Here is a 21,053-nt window from a genome sequence, read left to right as displayed (position 1 = left end):
GGAATAGCATTCCACACCAGCTATCGACGCATGGATCCTGGCCGACAGGATGTGTGCCACACACCATCATGTATGTTTCATCATAAGCGATTTGAATACACCCATTTTACATGAATAGATGGAGGAGCAATAATACTGCAGCTGGGATACGGCAAATATCAACATCCCTCTAAAACTCGTGAACCCCGACCCTACTGCCTCCAATATTTTTTACCGTCTTTACGGAGATAACTCTGTACTTTGTGATGTCTCTTGGATGGCTTGTAATGTTTTTGGATTCCCTTTGAGCATGTTTCATCATTTAAAAAAGAAGCAGAATTTTGTAACCTTTGCCACATCAGAAGCGACTGAGCTTGATGAATGTAATTTTGGTGTTGAGCACTCTATTCTGAATTTGTTCTCTTATAACTGAATTTTTTTTCCTCGGGTGTCAGAGGAATCATCACTGTTTCCCCCCACCCCCCCCCATAATTCAAACAATTGAGTTTATTACCTCATCCACCAAAGGTGGACGGAGATTATGTTAGTTCACACTCCTGTCTGTGAGCAGGATATCTTAAAAAATTATGGATGGATTTGGACAAAACCTGGTGTGTGACATGAACGAAATGATTCGATTCTGGTGAAGATCCGGATTCAAATACGAGAAATTCCACAAGTGATTCTTCACCATTGAGAGATCGGGCCAAACACAATATATAGCATGATATCTTAGCAAATATGGTGACCTGATTGCCATTAGCAAATATGGTGACCTGACTGTCACAAATTTGGCAAGCATCAAAATCCTATTGGACACCAAGGTGCTAGATAGATGTTCTGTTGCGAGGAAATGATATTGCTCTGTGAGTGCTGGTAGCTTGATTTCATGTCGCTGGAGAACTACATCATCGGTAGCTATGCGTGAGAATCTGTATTTCCCTTTGACTAATGTAACAAGTAGGTGATCGTATTTAAAATATTTGCTAAGTTGGCAAATTTTATCACTTGTGCAGTCATGGGGCAGACATTCCAAGGACTGTCTTTCACCCTCTTTATTATTATTATTTTTTATAAACTCAAAACCAATTGGTTCACCTTTGCATTTTTATAAGGGCCATTCTTTGCCAATTTACAATATCACGGATTTCCTACAGTCATGCCTTTTTGTCAAAATATTTTATCATTGTTCATTTTATATATTCTGGGTTATATATATATATATATATATATATATATAATTATACTCTTCTGAAATAGATAAATTTCATGTTTGGAGATTAGTAAACAGATAAATGAGGCTTAACGTATTTGGTCGAATAAAGTTTCTTGGAAGTATCGTCTCTGGTGCGAACAACACGACTGGCAAGTACTGACATTTCTGTGTCGTAGTAGTTTTTAATCTGGTTATTGAAGCCTCCACCGTTTAATTATTGTTCCTGTTGTGTTAACCTTAAGTATAGTTTCACTGAAACGAGCTGATTGCTACATAGTTTATATAAAATAATAGCACTTGAATATTCAACATTTGCGAACTCATACATTGCAGCAACGCTTCCTTCTTTTCTGATGAATGAGGTAGTGTCGCTTGCTTCTTGAAGGGGATAAATTGGTGCCGTTTACTGCTCTTCCTCTTCTTCATCTTGTGTTGCAGCTCAGGCTACAAGGCCTTCTTCATGCTCATCCGTTCAGATTTGCATTTCCTGTACTCTGCAGCCGATGCCCTTGTTCCACACACGTCGCCCACATCGATGGTCGCTGGCCCAGCTGTGTGTGTGGACCCTCCGCCTACTGTGGAATGGGACACTAATCCGGTTGCCTATAGAAGCCCAAATCCTGAAATGGAACACATAGAAAAATTGAATGAAGAGCCCAAAAAAGAAGCAAAAACTACAGTAGACGACTATGGCTTGGAACCTGAGACGTATGGCTGCCACATATCATGATCAGGACATGTTGGACAACGCCATTGACTATTTTTTTCCAAACTTGAACTCTTCTGTGATTGATACTACCACATGTGTATTACACGTTTCATGTTGGCCACCCGGTCGTGGTAAGGCATGGTAAACCAAATTTGTACTTACTGCCGTGTAACTTTGTAGGAAATTCCTACTGTAAGTAGCAGTGTGACAAAACAATTGGAGCTTGCGGAATTTTTAAAGATGACAAGTTTTTCAAATCCTAAGCCAAGTCAATACGGGCAACAATAGTTTTCTTGGTCATCTTTCATCTTTGTAAAGTCAGCGCGTCCTTTAGCCATTTCAGCCTGTCCGTGGTCGACTTAATCCGCTGTTGATTTTCATCTCGTACATTTTCTTTGCCAAAGATGCCACGACCCTTTCCCCATGCGCCAACCGCTGCACATCTCCAATTCTCGCCCCATTGCCCCGTGATGCCATTTTGCAAAAAACTTGTCCGATATTTGCAACAGTTCGGCTGCGACGGCTACTGTGAGTGCTCTTTGCGTTGAAAGTACGATCAACGTTCTATCCATCTTTGATTTGAATTTACCCATTGCATTGTGGGAGATAACGTATGTTCACAAAACAGTCCGAAAAATAATTTTTAACTTTCCTGCAGTAACAGGTATGTCGGAAGGTACGCGAGTGGAAATGGGCTTGTCGCAGAAAACAGATCTTCCCTCCATCAAACGTATGAGCACAAAGAATAATAATATTTGTCATCTTGAAGCATAAAGTGCAGACCAGAATATCGCTGTATAATTTAAACTTGAAATCCATCCAGATACAACTTTTATTTTTTCTTTTTAATATGAATTGCAAATTTGTTAAGCACGATAGATATTCATTTGGAGAATCTACATTCAAATTGAAAGAAAACCATTGCCTCCCCCTCTTGAGTAGTTTAGTCGGTAGCTTCTTGTTTTTCATTCCACATTCGATGAGACACTTGGGCCAATTGGATGAAAGTTTTGCGGTTGTATTGGTCAGTTTCTGATAGATAGACTTTTAAAGTAGCAAATTAAATTTGCACATTGTGCTGAAATCCCGTCAAGTAGCTTTAAAGTAATTTGAATTTGAAGTTTAACCCAACTTTCTTCCCATAAATGGCTAAAAACGTTTATGTACGAGTTAGAGGTTTGTACAGAAAAACTGTAAATACATACATGCAAAAAGCAGACAATAATTTATTTTGTGTAGAACACTTTTGTAAATCGAGTAAAAACAATAACCTCATCGGAGAGAAAGGGAGAGGAAAAAAAATCCACAGATGGTGTTACAATTCAATCATTTTTACTGTGCCAGCATGTTGGCAATCTTTGGTGTGCAAACTCTCATCATAAGCTTGACAGTATTAAAAAGGGATAGTTAAATGCGAGGCTGTGTATTTTTAACCAAAAGCTTTTTTCCTGCATTGAAAAACATTTGGGAATTTTTCTTTTTAAGGACCAAGCTGTCTGTATGATGTGCAGGTTGTGCTCGCGATAAGTGTTCCGTTTCATCCCATACAGCATGCGCACACCTCTTGCACTGCACATCGGCTTTTTATTTTATCCTAATGTATTTAGGCTTCATGATAATAAATTTATTTTTTAAAGTAAAAGCAAAAAAAAAAAGAAAAAAAAGCATCTTGCCTTTATCTGAAATATTAGACTGCTTTTTGAAGCGTTACGAATGGTGAACTGCTTGCACTTTTAACAGGTCGGTCCAGGAGATTCTTGTTGCAATTAACAAGTTGGGGTCTGTGGATTGGTCAACTCGGACCTGCTCTCCCGTCCCAGGAAGGGTGTGCCTCTGAGCATTTAGGAAGCGCGTGTGTGACGTACTACAGTGGAATCATCCAAAATTCAAAACTGGACACCATAATTTGTGGTTGAACCCATCGCTCCCATACTAGGCCAAGTTTTAATTTCTCTACAATGACCCAACAGCAATTATTAAAGAAAAAAAAAATAATAATGAAATCCTACATTTCACTTTGTGATAGATCCGAAATTCCTTCATTAAAACGGGATTGTCCACCAAAAGTGCATTCGTGTTCTAATAACAGGACTCTACTGTACTTCATTTAGAAATGAAGATTTGGCCTCAAATATTGGTCACTAATCTTATTATACGACTCCATCGATAAAGATGACTTTTCCACAGAAAAGGGACTGACAATCCACCACTTCGCAGCAGGCTCAATATCCAGGTCCTGTTTTTGGTCAGATGCAGGATCGTCTGCTGCCAGCGAGTTATCGTTGCCCTCCATGGATGCCATGACCACCTTGAATTCTGCGGTTACTTGTGGCACGACGTTGCTGAGCGAGGAATGACTGAGCAGCTCCTCCTGTTCCCTTCCAGTCTGATCCATGTTGGGGAAGAGAGATACCCTGCACAGAAGACCAGGTGTCAACGAAGCAGCCTATTTGCAAAAGGGAGAAAGGGGATTTTTTTTTTTTTGAAGGTCTCCTTACCATGTTGTACCACGCACTCACGAGTAGCTTTTCATCTTGCTTGGTTTTCTCACATTCTTTCTGCATCGGCATGGGGAGGGAATGGTAGTTGGTGGTCATTGCTTGCCTAGAGATACATCTGCATTAAAACAGCAATTTTATCTCTCCCCATTCTTTTTTCTCAACTCTCGCTTCTTCTTCATTCCCATGCAGCACAAGTAGTATCTTTGGCCAAGGGTGCGGCTGTACCGCTGATACAATGCCCTCGGCTGGCTAGGGCAGGAATTTTGTTCATGGTGCCGGCGATAGCTCGCCTACTCTCCACAAAGGACAAAGGACCTTGGGATCTTTAACGTCCACCAATGCCGGCAGATGGGATGCCACCTGGTGTATACACTGATGAATCACCCTGCCCGTGAAACACCAGGATGACAGTTGTTAGCTGGGTTGGGATTTGATCCCAGGAGTGACAGCTTCAACGTGTGCATACCTCACGGCCCTTCAATTCACACCAAATAGTTCGATTCCAGGGAAAGATTCAGAAAAATGCAGTGCAGATGGGAGAGCAGCAGTTCAAATGAAACTAAACTATGCAGGCCTTCAGGTTTATAAAACATGCAAATATTCAAAATTTGACAATTAAAACTAAATACAAACCTAACCTCCATCCACTTGAATGATTTGACTATAATATGTACTTGAGAAAAGTGCAATACCAATTATAACAAGCGTTACGCCTAGGTCCCCCGTCGGTGAAGTGATGCGAGTTGACAAAGTCGAAGACGCAAGGCGGCCATCTTGGATTTTGACGTGGCGACCCAATTTTCAATAGCGTTCTCCCTTATGCGTAGATAAACCCACACACCAGATTAGAAGTTAGTAGTTCGTTTATTTTTCAAGATATTTCGCTGAAGGTTCAGACATATCTATGGTGGCGGCCATCTTGGATTTTGACGTGGCGACCCAATTTTCAATAGCGTTCTTCCTTATGCCTAGATACACCCACACACCAGATTAGAAGTTGGTACTTCGCTTATTTTTCAAGATATTCCGCTCACAAGGTTCAGACATACATGGCGGCGGCCATCTTGGATTTTGACGTGGGTTGCACCCACACACCAAATTCGAATGCGGTCCTTCGCTTACGCACGCACGGACGGAGGGGAAAACCATAGTCCCCCTTTCGCTCCGTGGTGCGACGGGGGACAATAATTATTGTCGGTGTCATAATTATTGTCATTATAATGAACGGGAACAACGTTATCATTCAAAGAAGGCTGCTTCATGTCATTTTGCAGTCCTCGCGTTTGCTTTTTAAGAATGAAGCCCGGATTGATTTTTGACAATTGAAAGCAGTGATAGGGCTGAAGAGTGCGACTCCATCCAGACACGGTCTAGTAAGAGCATTTGCTCACCCAAGTAGCGAGGAGCAAGGGATGAAAAGCAAAGGTCTGATGTACCATGTACCTTGCCGTTTCACACCTAGGTTATGGGCCTTAGTCAGTATTACTCAGCTGTGAGGAATCATGCTTTGGCTCAAATTGTATTATTTTAAAGTGTATAATATGAAAACGTAACATATACAGTTCGAAATCAGAGGAAATATTGCTGTGGAGCAGACTGCTGCTGTCAGAAGCAGATTAAAAGAACCCTCGGTGCGAAATACTTCGACATCACTTGATAAAGTTGCTTTGTGGGCCGCTTTGGACTCGGCTAAGCAATGAAGTCTCTTCATTTGGTGACCCAACTTATATAAAGTAAATGGAAGATAAAGATGGGATGGGGGTCTGGTGTCACACTTCATTGTGCAATGCCAGGAAGCAGGATCCACTGAAGTATGGGTGATTATGTTTGCTCATTCACTTCTCAGACGAACACACCAGCTTAATTTACACAACTCACAATAAGTTAGGGATATTGGCAGGTTCTTCGGTGTGGTTGATTTTGTGTATTAATTATGTTGAAAGAAGTTGTTGGTCCTAATTATATGGTTATTAATGTGTGAAAAAACACAGCATTCTTGATTTCAATACCCTAACCCTAACCCCTATTTAAAAAAATTAACTCACTCCCACAATGTCCCCAACTTATTGTGAGTAGTGTATCGACATCTTCCTCATCCCATACTTTAACATTAACTAGCTGCACCAGTCCGAGACCAACTGTTCACTCAACTTAATTGTTGCGACCAGCTATAGCTCCAGTTTCCTGCACTGCTGGCTCTTTCTCTCTCGAATTGAACTGCACATTCTGTACACACCACCTTATATAGGCTGGCTGCTGGTAGAGCTTTAAACTGTAATGCAAGCCCAGCTTTACCCCACGTATGGATCTCATGCATCTTAGGTTGGTTAGCAAATAGTACACATCAATTGCAGGCTGATGGTCTCAGGCACACACAGTGGTATGAACTTGTTGCAGTAGTGCAATGGTAATCATGAGACTCATGTAACATATCTAACATTGTATGCAATCAATCGCTTATGCCACCCACAAAAGACACGTCATTTGCCTTATAAATACATAACACAGGGGGCACCCATCTCTTGCATGTACGTACAGTGGTATTGAGAAAATAAAATAAAAACACCACACACCACACACCACACAACACACAACACACAACACACACACACACACACACACACACACACACACACACACACACACACACACACACATCGTATGTAGAACCCTTTTAAAATAAAAGTAAATACTCTATAGCTGCAATTTAGGGCACAGAGGAGGGTCGATTGGTTTTTGTATGCAAAGGTAAGGCTTGTGGAGGAGTTAGAACACAGAATGGATCAGGAGGTAACAGAACAAAAGGAACAGCAGAAAGAGGGGGGAAACATCAACAGCCGGGTTGAAGGACAAAATACAGAGAGACTGGGATAGATGAGGGATGTGGGTGAGAGGAGGACAAATGGGGTGGATGAGATGGATGCTGTAACAAACTCTCAATAAGGAAACACTGGAAATTTGGAAAGAAGTGGACTTGAGAAGGAGGGGTGGTTTAACAGGGGTATACAATACCATGGTTTAGGATTGGGTATGATTTGAGATGGTGATGAAGAGCTGTCTTGAAGACCTCGAGGGAAGAATGAGACTGAAGAATATGTGGAAGATGGTTCCACAGGTGGGAAATTTGACCGGCACACTGAAAAGTTTTCTATTGCCCAAATCACTGCTGCTATTTACAATGCCTGAGACTTGTGTATATGGTCGCAATAATCGGAGGGAAGACAGGCAAGCATTTAGTCCGTGGGCTGAGTAGGGTTTACATGCACCCCCCCCCACAACTTAACTTCCCGGGTATGTCCATGTACCCCCCACCCTAGGGGTTAGGAAAAACCATGTTAACAGAAAAAAAACTCATTCCCTCATAGTTTGACCTCTGGTGACCTCATTAGTGACCTCATTTGCATATAACACATATCATTGTAAAGAGTGTCCCAGGACAAACATTTTGAGGGGTCACATGCAACCATAGGATGACTAGGTAAAACGTTATGGCCATTTGAATTTCGCCTACCCCTAATTTTCGGAAATCACTGACACAGGGGAGGGTAACATCAAAATATGCGTGGGAGGTACCTTGGGAATGTGTTTTTTTTCTGTTAACATGGTTTTTCCTAACCCCTAGGGTGGGGGGTACATGGACATACCCAGGAAGTTAAGTTGTGGGGGGGGGGGGGGGGGTGGGGTGCATGTAAACCCTACTCAGCCCACGGACTAATTCGGTCTCTACCGATTCCCAGTGGACTCGCAGTGCCGGGCGAAGATGGGTCGCTCCGAAAGTGTACGTCCGTCCATTGTTATTTTAAGTGATTAGGGTTTGCTCAAATGGGGTCGTAAAAGAGCTGGGACTCTATCGAGTAACCAGTTGATAAAAGTTCTCCTATTCGAGTATCATGGAGCACTAACACAACAACCTGCAATCAGCCCCAGTTTTATGACGAGCCAGTGTGTTTACAAGCGTACATTGCTGATTGGTTGGTATTTACTTTGGGCATCACCATCACCTTCTTTTTCTCCGACACGTTCCAAGTCTGCACCCATGAACCCAGCCGGCTACAAAATAGTTGCAGGTGTCCAGGCTCGTGTAAGGTTACAGAGCCTCCCTTGTGTAGTAGGAGGATGTGCTTACTAAATAATTGTAGTTATCGGGGGTACTGTAGCCTGTAGTTCAAGCAGCTGCTCCGCATTAGTGTGCTTTTCCAAGGGGGAGGGGGTTGAGAGGTATAGGAAATGCCAACGTTGTGTGATAGTACCCTCTTTTTACTGAAGCAGCCATGTAGAGATTGCGATAAGAATTTGGAGTGCTGTTATCACATTCGTTGAAAGATCGACACTTGGATCAAAATGATATCCATTGTCAGAACGGAGATGGGACAAGTAGATTAATGTTGCACTCGGACAAAGTGCTCTGAGGGACAGAGCCATGCCTGCAGTGACGTGCGGTAGGTACCTCAAGGGCTTGCACAATGCGATCCTTCTCCTGAAGTTGGTTCTTGAGTTGTTGTAGTTCTGGGTGGTACTGGGGTTGATTCTTGGGATCCAAAGTTTTAATAACCTGAAGCAATAATGCATACAGATAGCAAAAAAAGGTTTGTTAATCACCAAGTTTGATTTCCATACCGATACGGATCATAATTGTTATTACGTCACAGAAATAATGTCAAGAAAACCAAGAAGATTATATTCCAACTGGGATGGTGAAACTCACACTGCGGGCTTTCACCAGGTACCGACGATAACGGTCTTCCATGCTTTTCATGTCTTTGTCCTTCTTGAGCAGTGCAGCTTGAAGTTCCTCCACTGTTGGCGCTGGAATCACAAAGTTGGGTATTTCAGCACCTCCTGTTGCCTGTTTCAATTGGTGCTGCTATTTCATTTAGTACTCACTCTATATAGATGGGCAAAACATCATTTTTTATTGCAATCAATAGCTAGGGTAACCAAATGCAGTGGAAGCAGTCCGCAAGTGCAAAGAACCATACCTTCACGTGTACCCAAGTAAAAAAAAACAAAACAATATTGTTACATTTGTAGGGGTAGGTGATGAAATACCATAGTGGAGGCAGAATCGTTTAGTAATAGCATATATGGGCCATGTACGAGTAGGAGACATCTCGATGTATTTAAGCAGGGAAACTGGAGCTTAAGGTTGTTTATGTGTCTTCACATGGGGGGTGGAGCTATGTTAATTAGGTAGGGGTTAAGATTAGCTTCCCCAGTTTGTGACTGCCTCCTGTGGCTTTTCCCTACGTGATTTTTACAATTACACAAGGCCGGCCATAAAAACTCACCCTGTTACAACAACAACTACAACAACCATCCATAACAGACACCATGCCGACAGAAGCCAAACATTCTCGATCGACAATTAAACCCCGCCCACCAACTGAGTGAGGAAAAGGCAATGCCCCGAAGTTCGTCGTTGTTCAAGCAAGACCATGGGGCGATTCGACGGAGTTTGGCGATTGGACAGAGTGACGTCAGAGCGAGAAGGTTCAGAAAAGAGGAAGGAGAATCGCTCAGGCTCTCTCTCGGTCTGGCTTTCGGCTCGGGCAGTTGCCTTGTGTATCGTGCGCTCGTGAAGAGAACTTTTCGGAGCTCTGTGGACCTTTACAACGTTGGTCAAGGGGGTGTTGTTTGACTCGGTGCTTTTCGGGGGAGGAGAGAGCCACGTCTCGCTTGACGGTGGAAGTGAGGAAGGGCCGGTTGGCTGCTTGCTCACATCTGGGCATTTTCGGCTCCATTTGTTGGAGCGTCTCCCGTGCGGGTGGCTGCATGGTCTGCCGCGACCATCAAGCTCCCAGACGCATTTTGGTCTAGAGCTGAGTACCGGCCGACTAAAAGAAAACATTTTATTCTCATTATCTTTCCCCCATGTGTTGTATTTGTGACTGAGTGGAGACGTCTCAAAATAGGATTTATTTTACCTCAACCTTTATTTTGCCGTGCTTGACTGTCATTAAATCATTATTGTGGCATATTTTATTTGTTGTGTCTTGTTTGCATGGTGTTGGGTCCGAGAATAAACCTGTCTGACGGCCGTCCAGGTAAGCACCTAGTTTCCTTCACCCGCGCGCGACGGACCAACCGCCAGTTTCGGCTACACGCCTCGGAGTTAAAACCGTTAACAGCTATTTGTCACCTAGCGGTGTTAACCGCAGGGCTGACACGACAATATTTTCTAAAGCATTGCACATTTCTAAATGCCATTGAATTGAATGATCTCCGACGTCATAAACAATTAAGGATGTTAGGAAAGCATTTTATTTTCCTTACAATTTGTGCCAGATTTGGGCTGCAGACCATCAATGTACTCTCTTTTCATCTGCAACACTGTCCCATCTTCTGTGAGCTTCTCTCTGTCACATCGACCAGAGCAAAATTAAATATTAGTGAAAGAACGGTACGGCCACGTTTCCAGTGTGCTGCCAACATTTTTACAAAGCACGTGCTACAATCCCAAGGTGTCTGTCCATTCCACATTTCCACAACCCCAAAAGGTTCAGCTACTACAATAACTACGGATTGAGTAGTGAATTGATGAGACGACATTGCAAGCAAAACCTGGAAGTGCACACACCTCAACTCCACACATTCAAAAGAGCTGGCTCGATTAAGGTGAATCACCAGGAGTGAGGAGATTATATACTGGGTGGCCCATTTATGTATCCACAATGTTGAACCCATACAATTATGTTGCCAAGAAACAAAATTTTACAGGATATTGATACATATTTCAAGTTGTTATGATAGAAATGTTATTCAAATCAGATGTATAGAAAACTCGTTATGAATTTTGATCATTTTCAAGCAATATTTTGTTGCTTTCCAACTGTCATTTCTCCAAAAAAGCTGCTTGAATCTGCTCTTTCAGGTCTTGAATGTTTGCTGGTTGATTTGCCTAAAATTTGTATCATAAAAACTTGAAATATGTATCAATATCCTGTAAAACTTTTGTTTGATTTTTTCTTAGCAATACCATTATAGGGGTTCAAAATTATGGATAGATAAATGGGCCACCCTGTACAAAGATTAGTCAAAACTCAGCTCAGATGTAAGTGCTTTTCTATGTAGTTTCCAGATAGCGTCACATTTTCCCAGTAGGGTGAGGGGTTGTTTTTTTTCCTTTGGCTGAAGCTTTTTGAAAAGAGGGGGAAAACATTTTTACTCGCTTTTCAAATTCATACAAAATAAAAAATGTATTCACCTGTGTTCCTCCATTTTTTTTGTCAGACTGATGGACTGTGGGAGGAAACAAACCATCTCATGAGTTTTCCATCAGAAAGGAGAAAAAACGGGATCAAAGAGCATAGATTCTGAGAATTTCAATGAAACAAACAAAAGTTTTAGCCTGAATGACCATTAAACTCTTAATCACATCGGGTCTAATGTACGTCAAAATGTACAATATTGGTGTAAACAAAGAAGACTGCTCTTCATGGACACATTGCTTCAATGCTTGGAATTGACAAATACATTTAAGGTCTCTATACTTATTGCATACAGAAGTTTTAGTCTCAAATATTTATAAAATGGGGGCAGACATTTTAAATATTGTCCTGTAATGTCGAGTTTAAACAAATGCACAACTTTCCATATAAACACACGCTGCTTTTTATAAACAAATGCGAAATTTGCATTTATGTTTATTTAAATTATACAATGGACTACAAAATGTAAATGTTTCATGATATTTGTTATATTATATCACCTTTATCTATCAATATTGTTGAAATGAAGATCAAATAGCTGTATGTTGAAATATGTTGAAAAAGTCAAAACTTTACATGGGGTGTACTTACTTTTTCACATGACTGTATGTTACAGTAATAGTTTATTGACAGTCAATATGTGCATTTTTACGTGCGACATGTTGCAAGTCTACAAGAGCTCAGCATGACTGTTGTTGTGATTCTTGTTGGGGGGGTAAATTTTTGAAATATGTACCCATTCATTGGTCAGACAGCTGCTGGACCCCACCCACATTTTGTGCTTGACTGCACCCACCATGGCACCGAGTCAAAATAATATGGCTGCCATTTTGGTGGGCCTAAGACATCAGGTCTGTAGGCTTCTGCCGATTATACACTGCCTGGGTTTGTTGCATCACATTTGCATTGACTGTTTGGGTCGAGTGTTACTCACGATGAGGAACCCTGAAAAATCTAATCAATGTCGATTAAAAATGGAGTTAAATAATTATATGAATGGTCCCATTTTGGGGTTAAACAATAAGGGACTGTGATGAATTAGCTCCTTCTGATATGCAGTCGTGGCCAAAGATATTGGCATCCTTGCAATCTTTTCAAATATTGCAACATTTCTTCCAGAAAATTGTTGAAATTCAAAAGTCTTTTGGTATCCACAGATATATTTCTTTGGTTTGCAGTGAAACAAAACAAAAAAAGCTGAAAAATTACTAAATCTTAGCTTATTCCACACAGACATCCTAAAATGGACTGGACAATATTATTGGCTCCTTTTAGAAGCTGTTAGAAATAATTAGATTTCAAGCAGGTGAATTCTCCTTCACTTTGGAATTAGTCCGTGGGCTGAGTAGGGTTTACATGCACCCCCCCCCCCCCCACAACTTAACTTCCCGGGTATGTCCATGTGCCCCCCACCCTAGGGGTTAGGAAAAACCATGTTAACAGAAAAAAAACTCATTCCCTCATAGTTTGACCTCTGATGACCTCATTAGTGACCTCATTTGCATATAACGCATATCATTGTAAAGAGTGTCCCAGGACAAACATTTTGAGGGGTCACATGCAACCATAGGATGACTAGGTAAACAGTTATGGCCATTTGAATTTCGCCTACCCCTAATTTTCGGAAATCACTGACACAGGGGGGGGGGGGGGGGGGTAACATCAAAATATGCATGGGAGGTACCTTGGGAATGAGTTTTTTTTTCTGTTAACATGGTTTTTCCTAACCCCTAGGGTAGGGGGTACATGGACATACCCAGGAAGTTAAGTTGTGGGGGGGGGGGGGGGGGGGCGGGGGGGGGTGCATGTAAACCCTACTCAGCCCACGGACTAAATTGAACTCACCTGTGGTGAGTTGCAGGTGCCTGCAATTTAAAAAAATCACTAATTCCACCAGTTTGAATGGAGAAAAGGAGTCATTCTGCTGTTTTGTGTCACTGTGTGAATCACAATGAGCATGGAGAAAAGAAAGAAAAGCAGAGAATTGTCTGAGGCGGTCAGACACAAGATTGTAGTCAAGCATGGACAATTTCAAGGCTCCACATCCATCTCCAGAGACCTTGATATTCCTGTGTTCACAGTCTGCAATATTATAAGGAAGTATAAGGCCCATGGCACTGTAGCCAACCTCCCTGGACGTGGCCGCAAGAGAAGACTTGATCGAAGATTGCAGCGAAGGATTGTTTGAATGGTGGAGAAAGCACCTCGATCAACTGCCAAACAGATTGAAGCTGACCTTCAGACACAAGGTACGGTAGTTTCAACTCTCACCATCCGTCGCCAACTCAATGAAAGGGGGTTCTATGGTCGGAGATCCAGGAGGACCCCACTGCTGAGAGAGAGGCATAAGAAAGCCCGACTGGAGTTTGGCAAAACTCACCTGAACAAGCCAAAATCCTTCTGTGGACAGATGAGACCAAATTAGAGCTTTTTGGTAAAGCACATCATCTCTATGTTTACAGAAAACAAAGTGAAGCCTTCAAAGAAAAGAACACCTTCACCTTCTACAGTCAAACATGGAGTAGGTTCAGTGATGTTTTGGGGTTGCTGTGCTGCCTCTGGCATTGGGTGCCTTGAATGTGTGCATGGCATCATGAAATCAGGAGATTACAAAGGCATTTTGAAGCACAATGTTCAACCCAGTGTCAGAAAGCTGGGTCTCCGTCAAAGGTCATGGGTCTTGCACCAGGACAATGACCCCAAACACTTCACAAAGCACCCAGGAATGGTTCAAGACAAAAGGCTGGACTGTTTTGAAGTGGCCAGCAATGAGTCCAGATCTAAATCCCATTGAACACCTGTGGGGAGATCTGAAAACAGCAGTTGGGAGAAGGCACCCTTCAAATCTGGGAGAACTGGAGCAGTTTGCACAAGAAGTGTGGGCCAAACTGCCAGTAGAGAGGTGGAGGAAGCTCATTCTTGGATATAGGAAGCGCTTGGCTGCAGTTATTTTGTCCACAGACTGTGCTATCAAATATTAAGTCTGGGGTGTCAATAATTTTGTCATTGCCATTTCTTTTTATTTTCTGATTTAAAAGAATATATTAAGCTCTGAATCAAAAACAAAGATTCTGTAATATTAACAGTGAAATAAAGAATTGTGGAGACCATTACTATTGTCAATTTCAACTTCTTTTTGGAGAAAATTGGGAGTTATTTGAAAAAGTGCAAGGGTGCCAATATTTTTGGCCACGACTAACTGTGGGGGAGGCTGACAACATGGATGAGAGGCGCTGTTAATATTTTCATAGCACATTAAATGTGTTTCCCAATCGTGCTGTTCATCTTAAGTGCTTTAAATGCACGTTCCCCAATCGGCTTGTTACCAGATTTTGTTGCAGGATGTGATTCTTGTTTATTTATTGCGTGCGGTCATTATTGCTGTGTGCATATATTATTATTGCATATAGTATTGTGTGCGATCATCTTGATAGTGCAGACATTCTTGTTTATTTATTCCAGAAACATTTAGTTTACTGCTCAAAACCCAGCATTGTATTCTTTTACATTGTAGTCTCAAACAGAAAATGTATTCGCCAAAAAACAATTACTATTTAGTTTTATGTTCCAAGTGATCAGACTTTTTTTTTTTTGGAAATTGCAAAATGCAATTCTCAGAGTCCTGAATAATAATACACCGCCATAAAAGCCGAGCCTAGCGCTAGCCATACCACCATAAGGATGTCCCAGATGTGACGCCGTCTTAGTACACCACCATCTTACTAAATCAGTCATCACGACGCTGATTATTCAGCCTGTCGCCTACGGATGTCAGATAGAGCCAGATTATATGGGTTAAGGTGTTCAACTGCTGTCAGCAAAGCGACGGGATGGGTTGAGTGCTGGATACCAGGATGACGTGCATGTCTTTAGAGGCCTAGCATAGTGTTGGACGTAACACCATAATGACGCATCAGCGAAATGAGCGTCAGACAGACGGAGAGAAAATCCGGCTACTTTAATACAGCCTATAGATTATTTACACATGCTAATCTCATCTGCCCAGAAGCTCAATTTCCTCCTGCATGATTTTCATTGCATGAATCTTACATACTTCATCATTCAGCTCTTCTAAAAAAAAAATAAAAAAAAATCGACATCCATAAGGTCATGCATTTTGCAAATGCATCTCACTTGGTTCGGCTCGCATTTTTTTAAAATCTAGATTTTGCATTATTCTGAGATCAACCAATTGACAAAATAGTAATTCACCAATTGGGAGTAGTCTATATGTGTTTTTAATAAATTATATATCCTTGTTGATCTGAAAATGCCACAAATAGACAGAGCGGATCATGTTGACTGCATCGGAAGAAGCAGTGAATACAAATATTATTTTTGAAGAGCTTTTAAGATTTGCAATGACATATTCCAAGTAAATAAAAATTCTCCTGCGATATACAAAGGGGCCTGCTACAAAGCCCCATGACATTCACTGCATATTGGAGCAGTAAATCACAAGTTTAAACATGATGAATGTTGTGTTAAGGGGTTATTGTTAGTGAAGCATCCACTTCCACTTTCCATTGTTTCACATGCTTGGGTTCCACTCACTATTTGAGTATATTTAAGATATCATGCATTTAATTTTCCATTATATCGTGTTCAAAGAAACCCAAACGCGGTTTCTTTACGTTAGGCCACCCTGTACATCAGAGGAAATATGATAATGGTTCCACGAAGTGAAGCATGCTGTACAGCGTGAGCCAGGCATAGCACGAGGAGGAATGGGCAGGTTTCAAAAATAAGGAGTATTAAAAGGGCAGGGCGTGGCACGTTACTTACAATAGGCTGAGCAGTGTCCGCGGAGCAAGCAGCATGGGTGCAGAACAGGTATACGAAGAGACCAACAAACACAGGCCAGACAGACAGCGGGTATGGTTATTAGTGATGGCAGAATTCAAAATGCACATGCCTCTGCATAAGCCTGGATAATTATTCAGCATGCCTGTTAAACACAATATCACAATTTTCATCCAATTTTAAAATACAAGCAACTCAAAGAAAAATTCTCATTTCAGAAAAAAAACAATTGTTTTGTATAAAACAAAATTCCCTGCATCCATCGTCTATAAATGTACTAGGCATTTCCTTCAAAGCCAGACAAGCATTGCTTGGTCAAGGGGCACGAGCTTGGAGGACAAGGCGAGCCGTGTAGACAAGCACCAGTAATACTGCTTTAGCCAAGCGGCAGACATGAATGTCAATAAACAATAAGATGAATACAATCAAACTTTGATGCAACAGCGAGAATTACTTAAAGCAGACAACCTATAAACAACCTTTTCTATGATACCTCAATAAAAGTGAAAACATAGCGAAACACACAAGCAAACACTCAAATACAAATTTTAATGACAAAAAATATTTTGACCGTCTTGCCCGATAATGATATGGAACAGCAGATTGCTTCAGGAAGTGTGGGGAGTAAAACATGACGTACACTGAATTGACCATGGCGGTATTGTGACCAATTTGAGAGGAAGAAAAAAAGATTGATACAAGATCAAAAGAGCCTTGTTTTCAGAAAGCAGACATATGGAGTAATAATATTAATAATAATAGTAATAGTAATTATGTAGAACCTCTTATGCAGAAATCCAATAATGGAAACATCCATTATCCAGAAAATAAATAAAGGCCTCTCACCCGTCCGTGATCGATTATCCAGAAAATCATCCATTATTCGGAATCACCGCCATAGTTCCGGTAGCTATCTGTTCTGGTAGTAGAATTAGTGCTGCAAGTGAACCAGTTTTCTGAACTGCAACTCGCCGGGTTTGCCAATTCTGAACTGAACTGAGCCGGACCAGGTTTTGTGGCCAACCCAAGGTTGACCAATTCAATATCACTTGTCAAACGAGATGCTCTCTTAAAAGCACGTTTTCCAAATACCTCAAGTTTAACATATGAAAATTTCTCTTAAAATTGTTAACGTGAATGTTTCAAACACTTCAGTGCTTTCAAGTGTTTCAATCAATGAACCAAGCAGAGATAGAAATGCAGCACCCCAAATGCGCTTCATTGGATCTGCTGCTGCGTGATCGTGAAAGCGAACCTGGGCTGCAGGTTCTTCGAAACTACTGAACCGAACTGGGGCACAGTAGAAAGAAAAAAAAAAAAATCTGCATTGGTTCGGGTCCGATCCAGTCTCGGTTCTTGCATCGGCCTTTACACATCTGGGTTACAGCACTCATCGTAATGACCAATCCAAGTGTTCTTCTATCCACATTATGGTTTCTAGTGAAGGTAGCAATGATAGCAGTCACAGGAAGAATGGCAGAAAAAACATTAACTGCCAATTGTAGTGAAAATATTTGGGCAAAGAAGATTTCCAGCCACTATTGATCCTCTTGCTGCAAGTGCTGGTGTGACAAAGGGTCACAGTCACCATTGGAGTGAAGCGGTACGATTTGGCATTTGTGATCACACACTATGGCTTGTGAGCTCTTGGAGGGGGGAGAACACTCAATGGTAATGAAGACCAATGACCCAGAAACATTTCCATGGATCGATTTCCTTTCCAAGGGGTGAAAAGACACTGCAAAAATAAAAAAAAGGCTTCAGTAGTTTTAAATGTTGGCTGACTGAAACTGTGGGTAGCAGATGCCATACTGTTTTTTGCAGCGGCCAGTTCTGTATCTTTCACAAACTGCAACAAAAAGACGGAAGTACCCTTTTTAGGTCATCTCATTTCGATTCTTGAAGAGATGAACTTATAAAATGAGTCATGATGTCCGGATGTCATGTCTGTCCGTCAACTTTTTGCTACTTTTACTTTTTACTACTTTTACTATATGGGATTTTTGGTGTGATATTCTCGACATTGGTGTTGAGTATCGGAATGTATCAAGCCCTCACCATCGATCTTTCCGACCCCCGCACTTTTCTATCCCTGGATCCAATAGGCCAATATACGAGATAGAAGAGCAAAAATAACCCTATAAACATTGAATGGAGTGGGCATGGTCATCTATATTATGCTTCTTCCAACATGCTGATAATTTCTCTATTCAGCAAAGCCAGGTGGTATCATGTGGCACGAGTTAATAAATAGGACTACGACACTGGTGATAAGATCAAGATGAGAATACTCGACCGACAGGCTATTAACATGGCCAAGGAAGGAATATATTGACCTTCTAAGGAGATCAACCTCCAGGGTAGACAACTTACATCGCTGGCCTGCACTCCTCGCTCCTGTAACATATTCTGCAAAGATTCCACTGAGCTTTGCAGTTCCAGCACTCGTTGATTAAGCAGTCTGGAGAAGAAAAAGGGAGGGAGGGGAGGGAGGAAGTTTAATTGTTCATAAAAGCTTCATGCACCATTGTCACTATCTTTAATGTCCTGCTTTACCTGTTCTCGGTAAGCAATTCGTTACGCTGCCTCTCTCCATCCTCCACCAAGGTCTTCAGCCGCACAATCTCGTTGTTCTCTGCATTTTCCTGTGCCACCCGCAGTTGGCGATTTTCATGCTGCAAGTCCAACAGTCGCTGCCTGTGCAGAGTATACAGTACAACAAGACGGATTAGGATTGGCTGCCATGGTACTGCAACAAATATGTTGATGACAGATTTGCCAGTGTGTACCAGGTTAAGACTGACCACCTTCTCAAGAAACTGGGCCAAACATTTTCCAGTATGAAATTCACAACTGAAATTGGGGAGAGGGGGGGGGGGGGGGGAGGACCTCAGCCCCCTTCACTGTGAATGTTTAAAAGTCAAATGGCCCTTTTGAGACATCTATGTGCAGCAAGTCGATGCACGAACACATTGTTGGCATACAATTAATGTAATCTCATTACCTACAAAGGTAGTGTTGCTCACACACAAATATCAAGGAATGGGTGGTATTATCAAGGAATGCTACTTCAAAGTAAATCATACGAGTGTGGGCTATATCACTAGAGAATGGATATGACAGGAACTTACTCACTGGTTTGGAAAAACCTAGGGTGGTCAAAAATACAACAACCAACAGACTCGGACAAGCTTGGGCTTGTCTTGGATGAACTCAAGACCCGAAGACCTTAAACTGTTCACCTTAACTGCAAAGCCAACACCAGGTCTAACCCAATGGTGATACTTACAATATTACTTTTCAAAAAAGGCTTTGGCTCCTTTAGGTTGTTCACATTTCAGATTAAATACAGGGGCGGATCCAGGAATATCAAGATGGGGGGGGGGGGGGAGGTGCATGAGACAAAAGCCCTGGGGGGAGGCTAAGGGGGGTCTGGGGTCCTCCCCGAGGAAATTTTTAAAAATCGATTGTCAGAAACGGCATTTCATGTGTTCTTGGAAGTTTCTGCAGTTCCTTGCGTTCTTCCCTGGTCCAACAGTTCAACAGATTTGCGATGACTAATGGTCAGATTGAGGAACTGGTGAAACGACTTGCCCAGCTGTTCCTTCTGCAATAAATTGATGAATTTTGTGTGTGTGTGTGTGTCTGTGGTGTGTGTGTGTGTGTGTGTGTGTGTGTGTGTGTGTGTGTGTGTGTGTGTGTGCGCGCGTGCGTCTGTGGTGTGCATGCGTGCAGCATGTTTTTTGTGTAGTTCTACTGGAGCTTTCTGATATGGAATTTCTGATTTGTGTAGTTCTTGCAAAATGATTGTTATGATCTCCTGAGTTAATTAGGCTAATTAACTACAAAGAATCCAGAAGAATTCCCATGTTTCTAAACGCACGCCATAGAGCCTGGTGTAGGCTTAGTGGTTAGGGTGCCGGCTTGGGATCCCAGGATCCTGGGTTTGAATCCCGGTCGATCGCTGAATTAACACCATGGGGGTTGACTCAGCCTGTCATCCTTCCGAGGTCGGCAAATTGAGTACCAGTTCACTGGTAATTCCTTGCGTGTCGCAAAAGGTGACTAACAGGGTTGGCGGAAGGAAGGGCATCCAGCCATAAAACATTGCTTCAAAAAGGGGACCACGGTGCCCAAAAAAGGCCAACCCCTGCTCTGCGGGGAAAAATGGCCTCTAAAGGTGGTTCTAAACGCGCGCCATGTTAAGGTGTATGGTGTAGTTTAATAGGTGCTGGTCAAAGCCCGGCACTGCCATGCGCCGAGGTTGTGAAGCTCAAGGCAGGGGGTTCTCCCCACAAAAGAGATCAGAATAGGACAGCGGATTGTGAATTATTATATTAATCGTAAATTATGCTATTTTGGAATAGACGGCGCTTATGTTTCTGAATGAAAATGTCACACACATCATGTGGGGATATGGTGAAGTCATGGTGTCTGTTCATGAGGGCCAGAGATGCCATCCGACTTTCTCCCATGGAACATCTTAGGAAGGTCTTCAGACGACGCAGGCAAGAAAACGAGCGTTCGGCCTCACAGGAGCCTACAGGGAGGGTGCATCCAATATGGAGTAGGACTTTGATGGATGGAAATTCGTCTCTATCTACTGCGCAGAAACAATCCATGAATGTGCTTGGAAG

The 21,053-nt window shown here is 42.0% G+C and overlaps 2 protein-coding genes across 3 annotated transcripts in view; one reads left to right on the top strand and one right to left on the bottom strand.

The window, feature by feature from the left end:
- Window positions 1-3,568, top strand: part of RIC1 (RIC1 partner of RAB6A GEF complex) — a 159,906-nt gene extending 156,338 nt beyond the window's left edge. For both annotated transcript variants that reach the window (XM_068136483.2, XM_068136477.2), the window contains exon 28: window positions 1,634-3,568. In XM_068136483.2, the coding sequence (XP_067992584.2) occupies window positions 1,634-1,925 (292 nt within the window). In that variant the 3' untranslated portion in view covers window positions 1,926-3,568. The remainder of the gene's footprint in view (window positions 1-1,633) is intronic.
- Window positions 3,113-21,053, bottom strand: part of LOC137414592 (protein Hook homolog 3-like) — a 125,800-nt gene continuing 107,859 nt past the window's right edge. The window contains exons 15-22 of the mRNA XM_078769095.1: window positions 18,973-19,113; window positions 18,790-18,877; window positions 11,610-11,644; window positions 10,679-10,761; window positions 9,111-9,211; window positions 8,853-8,957; window positions 4,403-4,462; window positions 3,113-4,318 (exon numbers count right to left, since the gene is read on the bottom strand). Coding sequence (XP_078625221.1) covers window positions 4,181-4,318; window positions 4,403-4,462; window positions 8,853-8,957; window positions 9,111-9,211; window positions 10,679-10,761; window positions 11,610-11,644; window positions 18,790-18,877; window positions 18,973-19,113 — 751 coding nt within the window. The 3' untranslated portion in view covers window positions 3,113-4,180. The remainder of the gene's footprint in view (window positions 4,319-4,402; window positions 4,463-8,852; window positions 8,958-9,110; window positions 9,212-10,678; window positions 10,762-11,609; window positions 11,645-18,789; window positions 18,878-18,972; window positions 19,114-21,053) is intronic.

This window comes from Myxine glutinosa, chromosome 1 (genome assembly GCF_964187855.1).
Source record: "Myxine glutinosa chromosome 1, kmMyxGlut1.1, whole genome shotgun sequence".
Lineage (NCBI taxonomy): Eukaryota > Metazoa > Chordata > Myxini > Myxiniformes > Myxinidae > Myxine > Myxine glutinosa.
The sequence above is the reverse complement of the archived record's forward strand: the minus strand, read 5'-3'. Positions and strand labels throughout refer to the sequence as shown.